General features: G+C 34.8%; 1 protein-coding gene across 1 annotated transcript; it reads left to right on the top strand.

Annotated features, from left to right (window-relative positions):
• The first annotated feature begins 9391 nt into the window (after window positions 1-9391).
• LOC106778787 (protein BIG GRAIN 1-like E) lies at window positions 9392-11053 on the top strand. Its single transcript, XM_014666777.2, has one exon. It carries the CDS (start codon window positions 9719-9721, stop codon window positions 10718-10720), a length of 1002 nt encoding a protein of 333 aa, XP_014522263.1. The 5' UTR covers window positions 9392-9718; the 3' UTR covers window positions 10721-11053.
• The last annotated feature ends 372 nt before the right edge of the window (window positions 11054-11425 follow it).

Raw genomic sequence — 11425 nt, 5'->3', positions numbered from 1 at the left:
ACCTATAAAAGGAGAGGCAACCTTGTATAATTTTTTAGAACTATTTTGAATGCTAGAGTTTCTTTGCCAAAATTGCAAGTCTCCTTCTCCTTAGTTCTCACTCTAAGAAATGTCTTTCTCTAGACTTCTTCTTACTTTCTCCTTCATGGTTGGCCTCACCTCCTAGAAGGACTTCTACCTAGACCATCCAACACCATCAAAACACGTATCTTCATCTTGAAAAGCTTCCGCAACATTCATCATCTCACATGGAGTCCATCCTTTGAAGAGCTTCATCAATACACCTTGGAGAGCATCTCTTATTGAAGAAGCATCATCAAAGCAACCTCCACCAATACCACAACAGATTTCTCAGCCAAATCCCCTTTTAAAGTTTTCAATCATAATCAATTAACTCATTCAAATCGGCTTTCGAACATTCATACTGAAATTTCACAGTTTAAACATTCCAACACATGCACTAAATCCACTCAAAATAAAGAACAAGAGTCAAAACACATACCAATTCAAGATTTAACATATGCACATCTCATGCAACAATTTCTAGAAAGACGCTAGCTCCCCTTACCTCAAATTGACAACACAGTATAAAATTGAACCTTGTCCGCTCTCTTGTACTCGAGGAAATGCTAGAAACACCTATAGATCGCCAATTTATGGTAGGAGGAAGGATTAGGAACCTAGAACGAGTTGGGAATTTAAGAGAAAGAGTAGAATTCTCAAGAAAATAATGCATCTGTTGCATGCATTACAGCCCTAAGATGCACGGAAGAGGAGAAAATGACTTATCGGTGGCAGAACGAGAAATCAACCGGTGAAAATGGAAACCCAGTATGCTATGAGTGTTTGAACACCACCTAATCAGAGATCAAACGGTTCAGTGTGTAAGAATTTAAGAGAAATGGTGAAAGAGGAGAAAAGGAGCTCTAAAGAATGGTGTTGATGTCTCAGGAAAGTGGTATGAGCTTAAAAAAATGTTTTATATTTTCATTTTTTATTTAAACTGAAATATTTGCTCACCACTTACCTGTTGCCACGTGTACACCATCAAAATTAATTTTTACTCAAATCCTTACATTTCTCCTATAAGTATTTAAAAGAGTTTAGTTTTAATGCACTCAATTTAAAGTTTTGCACATCCACAACCGATTAAAAACTAATCTGAATGTCACTTTTTAATAATCATTAAAAATAGTAATTTTTTATTAAAGAATTTAGAATGCGATTATAATATTTAAAAGTCTTACAAAATTTCCATTATATTCAACCTAAATTCAATTTTAAAATATAAAACGAAAATAATGGGTCATTTTTCATGTTTAAAGTAAAAATAAAATAATAAATATTTTATGAGAATAAAGTCCTTCAAATTTGTTATGTTGAATTTCCCCGTTGATCATCTAGGCTCTGATGCGTTGTCATAATTGTTTTTATTACAATCACGGTGTCTTAAATTAAATTCTACAAAAGAATTTGGTTGAAGTTTTGGAATACATTTATATCTTATTGGACTATCATATTTGATAACGCATATTTTCTTATAAAGTGATTTCATTTTTTTATTGTTATATTTTTAATTTTTAGCTAACTTTTTATTAGTAATAAATTGAGTTTATTATTCATAATTATTTTAATTTTACATGTTTAGTTCATTTTACTTTTGTTTACTATTTTAACCACATATTTTTTATATCGATTATATTTTTATTGGTTCTAGTTCTATTGATTTTATATTTTAGGACTTAAAAATGGATATATGAATTATTAGATTTAATTTTTTATTTTATTTTCAGTACTTTTATAAATTGAGATAAATTTGTTAAAAATTTGTAAAAAGAATGCTACACATTTGATTTTGCTAGTTTTTACCTACACGTTTTTAATTAGGCTTCTAAAACTAATTAGGTTCACATTATGTCATAATTTTCTCACAGTTTGACGAGTAGGATTTAGGTTCAAAGTTTTATGCTCAAAATAATATACAATTCACAATTACATAATTTCCAGGGTTATAGTTTTTCTCTTTTTCTATCTATTTTTGTTTTTATACTGATGTATTTGATATTTTTTACTTATTTTCAAATTTTACTGTATGATTGTTCGGTCAATTACAAAATCAACGATAATTTAAACTCAGATGAATAATTAATAGACCAGACGATTGGCCATCAACTCGGGCAATCACCAAACAAATCAGAATGCCAACTAACAGACCAAATGACAAGTCATCAACCCAAATAGTCCCTAACAGCTCGGACGACTAACTAACTGATCGAACGGCTGGCCACCAACCCGGACGATCACCTAATAGATCGGATGACAAACCATCAAGCTAGAGGACCAATTAACATATTTGATGGTCGACCATTAGCCTGGACGGTCAACTACTAGATAACACATGCAAGTAACAAACCAAGCAGTCAACTATCAAGTTGAATGGTCAACTACCAAGCCGACGACAAATCAAAACTTGGCATGAAATCACTAGACTGGATTGCAAGACAATAGATCAAACAATTGATCACCAAAACAGACGATCCAAATTGGACCAAAGTAGATCAAATCCAAAACAATTTTACTTGGGATTAAAGCATGATTACCAAAGTAGGCCAACCTTAATCAAAAGGCTCATCACAAAATCTATAAGAGGTAAGGAGGTAGGTCACGTATTTAAAATAACATTTAATGCTTTCTATCTAAGTACCTTATGCAAGTACCATCCGAGTAGTTTGGATGCACGGAAGGCTCTTTAGACTGAACAATTGAACTTGTGAGTGAACCTTTGGAGACCTAGTACTTGGACCTGAATACTTGACCCCACATCAAAAGAATTTTGGTGCCCACAGTGGAGTTGAGTGATCAACCTGATAATCCTATGGTGATCATGAGGAACATGAAAAGCAACACAATTGTGGAGGAGGTAGACAACAAGCTTAACCCAATTGAAATGATGAGGAACGTGAACAACAAATGAAGGCGATGCAGGGCAAGTATGACAAAGAATTGAGGACCCGTCGTGTGGATAATGCATTAGGAATTATATGCCTCCTACACCAACTTAACCTATGGAGACTAAACAACACAAGGAGCCTTACCTAACCGCCCACGATGACAGCTCGGGAGCCAACAAGGATCACCCATCCGTGGCAACTATGAACACGATTGGGATGCTTCCTTTCACATCGGCTATAATGGAGAAACCTTTGCCGCATAGGTGGACCATGCCAATTTTTTATAAGTATGAAAATTCCATCGACCCTGACTAACACCTAAAAATGTTCATGAACCAAATGGCATTGTACACCTCGAGTGACCATATAGTGTAGGCCTTCTCCATCTTGCTTAAGGAAGAAGCATTGTACTGGTTCAATTTCTTGCTACCCAACTTCATAGATAACTTTGCAACCATTTGTTCTATGTTTGGAGCACAATTGGTGACTAGCCAGCTACACCACCTAACATCCATTGCCTTAATAAACATTATGTAGGAGAAGGAGGAATCGCTCAAAGCATTCATGGAATGATTTGGAGAAGTGGCAAGATAAATCAGAAACCTTAGCCATGAGGTGGCCATGCACATATGATCACGACCTTACGACCAAGACCATTTGTAAATAGCCTCTATATCAAGATGATTGAGAATATGAACGAGTTGAGGCAAAGGGCCATCAGTTGATACAAGTGAGGATATGCAAGACTTTTGAAAACAAATGTGAGTGGAAACTTTGTTTAGTGACAAGAAAGTAAAACAAAAATTACACAAAAATGAGGGTGACACTCGTTCCAAAGAGCTGGTCAACGAGCCACATTTTCATCAATGTACTCCTCTAAATGCATCCTATACAAGAATCCTTGAGGAAGCTCTAAGTGTTGAGCTACAGCCTCCTCCTTAGAAGAAGTCCACTCCTCGAAATCTGATTGCAATAAGCATTGTCTCTATCGCAAGAACCTGGGGCACACAACAGAGTTTATCCGAGCGGATCATTTGAAAAAATAAGTTAAGACCGAGCAGGAAGATAAGAGCCCATCTTGCAATCGCAACCCTCAAAGAAGTTCGAGATGGGATTTTGGAATAAAATGTCATAGAGAATCATCTTGACGCAAAAGCTAATGTAGAAGTCGAGACCACCCGCTTAGGGGGAACATAAACACAATCTTAAAGGACTTCATTGGAGGCAAATCTTCAACTTCAGCTCGTAAGAGACACATCCTAGCGTTAAGGACTGTCCATCTCGTGGAGAAGAGACTAAGAACTATGCCTCCCATAACCTTTATGGATGAAGACTTTAAGGCCCTGGATCCCTATCAAGATGACCCAATGGTGATCACATTCGAGATCGTCGAATACTCGAGGATACCTTAATCTTAGAATTAGAATCATAAATGGATGGGAAAGTCGAAAAATCTGTGTCAGATATCTTTTAATAGAGGCCAACACATCTTATATAGTGTTGATTAAATGGCCTTGCCTCAATGTTGTTGGTGTCATCATCTTTACACCTCACCTTTCCATGAATAAATGGTTAAGGGCAAGTTCTAAAAAATCCCTACCACGAACAAACCAAACGATTAATTACTAAATAAATGGTTAGGGCAAGTTCCAAAGAACTCCTACCATGCACAAACCAAACGAATAATTACTATATAATTTCTTAAGGGCACGTTCCAAAGAACCCCTTCCACAAGAAACCCAAACAGTTCCTTATGGTATATGAAATAATCAATTATGAAAGAAAGGCAAGCAAATCAATGAAAGGTTAATTCCATTTATGCAAAAGTATGGACTTTACAGAAGGTTGGCTTAAAAGTTGGTGGTCTATACTTAAACAAAACAAAATAAAAAAGTCCTTAAATAGGTCCCTCACTTATTTTTCGGATCATTTATTCAGATAGTTCCTATTTTCGGTAAATTTTCTCAAATAGGTCCCTCATTTTTTTTGTCTCAATTGAGTCCTTATTTTTGAAAAATCAGAGGATTTAGTTCCTTAATGTTAGTTCGTACTAACACCATTAAAGAGGTACCACATGTTAGTTCGTGGTTTTTTTGAATTTTTTAAATATTTTATTAATTATTTTTTTTTAAATAAAAAATTTGTCACGTGTCAAGCTGACATTGTTGCATGTGGCCATGATAGTGTGAGATGTCATTAACAGTGCCACGTGTCACTGTCAAGCCACATATCATTGCATTTGTCTCAATTTGGTCCTTGTATTTTTATTTTGTTGTAATTTTGGTCCCTGTATTTTTATTTTGTTCCAATTCGATCCCTATACTTTTATTTTGTTTTAATTTGATCCCTGCATTAAATGATTAAAAGATTAAATTAAATATAATTTTTTGCTCGAAAGGGTTTCGAAAAAACTGATGCATGAATAATTTTAGAAGATTTAACTAAATGAAATAACGGTGCGTACGATTTTCAAATTCTTGTCTTTAAATATGTTTCTGTTAAGTGAATTTTTAGTGATGGTGTATTCCAAGTCTTAATGTTTAACTCCAGAAACTTTTTATGAATTGTTAAGGTAGTATTGAGACTATTTTTGTGTAGATCACCTTTACAAAAGTATTTATTATTGAAATATTAATTTTTATAATTTGCTCATTCATATTATTTAGGTTAAATGATTTCATTTGTTATTTAATTTTGTAGAAAAATTTTAAATAAGTTTCTTTATTTTTAGGTTTAATCATTCACAGAGTCACTATTTTCTTTGACTTTTCTCAATTAGGTCCCTTACTTTTGTTTTGTCTAAATTGGATCCTTATTTTTGAAAAATTGAAGCAATTAGATTTTTGCCATTAGTTTCGTACTAACATCATTAAAGAGGGTGTCACATGTTAGCTCGTGATTTTTTTGAATTTTTTAAATATTTTTTTAATTATTTTTATTTTCTTTAATTTCTTTTTTGAAAAATAAAAAAATTTGTCACGTATCAAGCGGACATTGTGCCACGTGACAATGACAGTGTGAAGTGAAGTGACAGTAACAGTACCACGTGTCATTGTCAAGTCACATGTCATTGTATTTGTCTCAATTTAATTTCTATATTTTTATTTTATCTCAATTTAGTGCTAATATTTTAAAAAATTATATTTGTACAAAAAACCTTAAATAAAAACTATTTTTAATGTATTTTTTTAGAATTGACGTAGGTTGAACTCTATAATAAAGTTTGGAGAAACCTTTTATTTGTTTTCATCAATACATTAGAAATTAAAATCATATTTCAAAGTCAATTTAAACACATCAACTATAAATAAAGCCAATTCACATTATATAAGTAAAGCAAACCTTACCTTATTAAGTCGGTTTAGTAAAATTAAATTATGTTTAAATTTAACTATTTTAATATGGTATTAGAGTTATCAAGAGTTTATCTTAGTTGATATTTAGATCAATCAATCATGTCATCTTTTATTGGGTCTTCCTCGATTCTTATATCAATATCTTCAATGTGAATGTATCATATTTTCGGTGTTGGAATTTAGAAATCTCATATTGACCAGAGATAAAATTAATTTACCATGAAAACAATTGTCACCTTATCAATCTAGTTTTGTAAAGTTTAACAGAATTAAATTTGACTTTTAGTATATCTATCTCAAGCTACTGTGATTTTTGTGCTTTTGATGAGATAATTTTTACTCCTTCCACAAGAAAAGCAACTTCTTTATGCTATATATCCAAAAATGATATTTGTCAAAGAATAAAGAGAAGTGCTTTTAGTTGAGATTTTCCTGCGAACATAAGGCATATGGCCTGCAATAGATAAGAGCATTCATGTGGATTAGGGCTTGCCAAGCTTATAAATATTTTTCATAACTTTTTGGAGATAGAAAATAGATATTTTATCAGCATAAGGAGTCTAAAGATAAAGAGCTATAAACCAAGTGTGAAAAGGCACTATGTATGAAGCTTAATGTGGCCACGTCTATTGCACATCTTTAAAAGTTGGAAAAGAAAAACTAAGGGCATTCATTATTCATGCAAAATCCAACTGTGTGACACCCCTTTAATTATACAATTCTCTCTACGATTTAGATTTATCGCAGATTGTTATGTTTCAGGTTCCTTGCATATTCTCTTGTACTCAAGTATGAAAACCTCACTCACTTCCTTACTTTATCTCTTCATTAGTCCCTTATTATTGAAGAGGTGTTCATATTGGGGGCATCCCATTGGAGAGTAGATGCCAGCAATGAGGATGAAATTACCCTTTGGGCAATGGTTTAAAGGGAATTCAGGTTTTTGCCCCACCCTGTCCCTAAATTCAACAGCAAGGTTCTTATTTGTAGGGTCATGAAATGGATTTGTGTGGCACTTGAAGCCCTTGATGGGCCTAAAACTAGTGGAATTCATATAATGTGTTGTTGGATCACTGTTGGAAGTCTTGAAAAAGCCTTGATAACATCTGAACCGGGACTTTCACTGGGTCTACAATAAATCTGAGACCCATCAAGAACTCCCCTCTTCAATGATGAATTTATCATCCAATGTGCTTTGGTGAAAAGGTCACCAGAAATCAAACATGGCACATAGCAATAAAATGAGACTCTAGGGGCAACCATATCCATTAAACATCACTTTAAGAATGCATGGTTCATATTAAAAGAAAGCAACCAAACATGTGTATCTTCCAAGATTGTAGAAATATTTTTCTGTTCAAGATGAGGATGAAGATGATACTAATAGAGTGTGGCAACATCACCACACACCCCTTACACTGCTGCCACTGGTGTTGTTGGATTTGATCCATATGACCAGCTCAGGTCACATATGTGGTCATTCTCCAATTATGTTCACGTTACAGGATCATATAAATCAAGTTAGTTAATTGAACATGTATGATTTTCCCGATGTGTTTTGTGGCCTTGCTTTCAGCTTCTCCAATAATAGAGCAACAAAATCTGAGAACTATGATAACCTTGGCCTCATATGTTTTTGATGTTTAAGGCAAAGAAAATAACCCAACACATTCCAAAATGTCCGCAACCAGGGGCATCCAATGCACACAAATTGGGTAGATGTTAAGTTTTATAGCTTTCTATGCTTTAGTTCTGTGTCCTTTCTATCAGTCTTGTTCTCCGGGGTGGCCCTAATGATCAAATCTAAAGCAAACTAGCCAAGGATGGGGATAGTTGCTTATCTTGGTCCATCAAAATCTAGTGCTTGCAAGAACCATAACCACTGGTTTCTGACAAGCCTTGGCATGATTTCATTTAACAGAAAGTGTGTGTGACAAAAATGTGTTTCTTATACTTCAAAACTAGTGGTCACCATTCAAGGCCTGGCTTGACAAGTTGCACAGTTTTCCTTATCTTGATGGTGATACTGTCAAATGGAAAAATAAAGAAAAAATAAATAAAAGAAAATAACTTTTGTAGGTTGCCACAATTGTGGTGGCTACACAAGAAAGGGGTCCCTTGTAACTTGGCACATTGATAACTAAGTAGAAAAAAATTGACTAGACTAGATGATCTTAATGGAACTGTCACGGTCATCTCCCTCGAGTGGCCTTGACTAAGTGAAAGTTTATACGTACAACGAACAATATTTGGGAGTCCATATATGGCTTTAATGCATATCCGTTGGTGTGTCTCTTTTGGTTCATGTGCTACACGTACTCATTTGATCGTGCCCACACACAAAGACTATGGTAACCACTATACTCCGACACTGAGAAATGGGCATTTCCTTTGATGGGCCAAATCATCTATTGACTAACATCAGTATCTAGAAAGAAAACTAAAGTTGATAATACTAAGTATTGCATGTATAAGTTCTTTGCAGTGGAAAAGGTCTCTACACAGTTTCTTACCCTTTGGTGGGACTTCTTGATATATCACCTTCCATATGATATGGTACTATGTTATGTGTATTATATTATATGTGATATGAAATTTTGGTGAGGTTTTGTTTACATGACAAGATGGTTTTTATGGTCTGATCTGAATACTATTTTTACATAATGCTGCTACCAGGTTGGTTTTTCCTCTATTTGAACCTACCAGTGGTTGGGAATTGAAACATTACTCACTCACCTAATACTATAGACTTATGAAAACAGATTAAAGAGGAGGCAGTGTGATATTAATGGGCCATAGTAAATCTATCCTAGTCAAAAGAAATTACTTGCCAAGCAATTACTTTTAATTTGTTATGGAATATGGAGTGACTTTGAAGCCCTCAAAATGATGGTGGGATCTCTGTAATAATTGTTGTCCATCTTATGTATAATAATGATGTATATGAGCAAAGAAGGTTGGTTAGATTGAATTGTTCATCACATGTTCATGTCCATTTAATATATATGCATAGCCAACAACCACTTAACACCCAACTCCCACTCAAATCCATAGAAGCATATATAGAATCCAAGGAAACACAGCTCTTTGCTCCCCACAATCCATAACAAAAACCTCTGGTTTTAACAGCATGAGAGGATAAAAAGCACTGTTCCCCACTTATATCCCAATCTCATCTTTATTGCTAATGCACATATGCACATCTTGTGGACCTCACACAAAAACCTCCAAAACTCCCTCATCATATAAAATTATGCCTAGAGTTATTCATTATCCTAAACTTACCCTCCCACTACTCTCAATCATTCCAAACCCCTTTCATCTCTTTGCATCTTGATATAGCCCCCCTTCTTGTTACATATTACTGTCCATATTATTCCACAGTTCACCATAACTTCTCAAACTTGCACCATGTCCATAGCAGGCCTCATGGACCCAGAAATTAATCACAACAAGTCCTTCCACCGCAGGAACGATTCTGGTGAGCTTGATGTGTTTGAGGCAGCAAGGTACTTCTCAGGATACAGTGAAGTTGTTGGCTACACTGGCTCCACCTTCACTCAGAAGATCATGAGAGAAGAAAGACATCATGCACACAGAGCCAGAATCAGCTTAGACATGCCAATGAGAAGCTTGCTTCCCCAACAATTCCATGGCATGGAGAAGCAAATCATGAAGGAGAAGAAACACAAGCAGCCTAGCTCTCCAGGTGGAAGGCTTGCAAGCTTCTTGAACTCTCTCTTCAGCCAATCAGCATCAAAGAAGAAGAAATCAAAATCCAGCTCTCAGTCCATGAAAGATGAGGACGAGAGCCCTGGAGGGAGGAGGAGGAGGAGGAGCAGCATTAGCCATTTCAGAAGCGCCAGCACTGCAGATTCAAAGTCCTTATACTCTTCCTTAAGTTCAGGGTTCAGAACTCCTCCTTATGTACAAACACCAACCAAGAGCTGCAAGGAATTCAGAACCTTCTCAGACCACAAGCATGCACAGTTATTGTCAGCAAAGTATAATAATGGACATGCAAGATCAACAACCACTTTGCAAAATGAGTTGTGGGATGAGAAGAAAAAAAGGGAACCAACAACAACTTTGATGGATGATAACAGGCACAATCACAAACACAAACACATGAATGGTTTATCATCATCAGAGAAACAAAGGAACAAGGGAAGTCATGAATCAGTTGAGAAAGATAGGATGTTAGTGGAGAAGTACTCAGCAGAGGAAAAGGAAATCTCTCAAATCAGGAAGTTCAATGAGGTTGATGATGGTGCAGAAAGTGATTCAAGCTCTGATCTGTTTGAATTGCAAAACTATGACTTGGGATACTATTCAAGTGGTCTACCTGTCTATGAAACTACCAACATGGATAGCATCAAGAGAGGAGCACCAATTTCCAATGGCCCTCTGTGATGGTGTATAATATTCTCTTCCTTCTTTATTGGTTGGTTCATGTTGAACTAGCATGTTAGAAGCTATCAAAAGGAAAAATCTATTAGATTTTGCCTGTTTCCCGCTGGGTTTCATTTCAACTTCTTTCAATACTTTTTTCTCTGTGTGTACAGATTGGAATGTTGGCTTGTCTTATCTAATTTTATCTCATGTCTTTTCCTTTTGGACCTTTGTTTTAGAGTGCAAAAACAAAACAAAATTTTATGCTCTCCATTACTGTCTTCACCATATTCTTACCGTGATTTTAGGTTTAACATTTAATCAAGAGTTTAGTTGCCAATTCTCCCACAATCATTTCAACTGTCCCTCTTACCAAATCCATCATCTTAGCCTGTGCTTTTGCATTCTACTAAATTTCGGATCTGATTCTTCTAAAATAAACAATCATTTACAGAATAAAAGTAAACAATATTCAGAATAAAGTTAATGATTGATATTATTAAGTGTACCTGCATATATAGCATATTCATTTGAATATCTTCCATTAGTTCTATCATCCCACCACTGAAAATTCTTACTTTATGATTGTTCATTTTAATGTAATTAAATTCCTAACTGTATAACTTACAGAGTAATAACTATATACTTATATCAACCATGTACTTATATGTACCTATGATCAAGAGTTTAGTATATATGCTGTAATAACAACCTTCTATACCTTTG

This window comes from Vigna radiata, unplaced genomic scaffold (genome assembly GCF_000741045.1).
Source record: "Vigna radiata var. radiata cultivar VC1973A unplaced genomic scaffold, Vradiata_ver6 scaffold_189, whole genome shotgun sequence".
Classification (NCBI taxonomy): Eukaryota; Viridiplantae; Streptophyta; class Magnoliopsida; order Fabales; family Fabaceae; genus Vigna; species Vigna radiata.
This window is presented reverse-complemented; position numbering and strand designations above follow the sequence as displayed.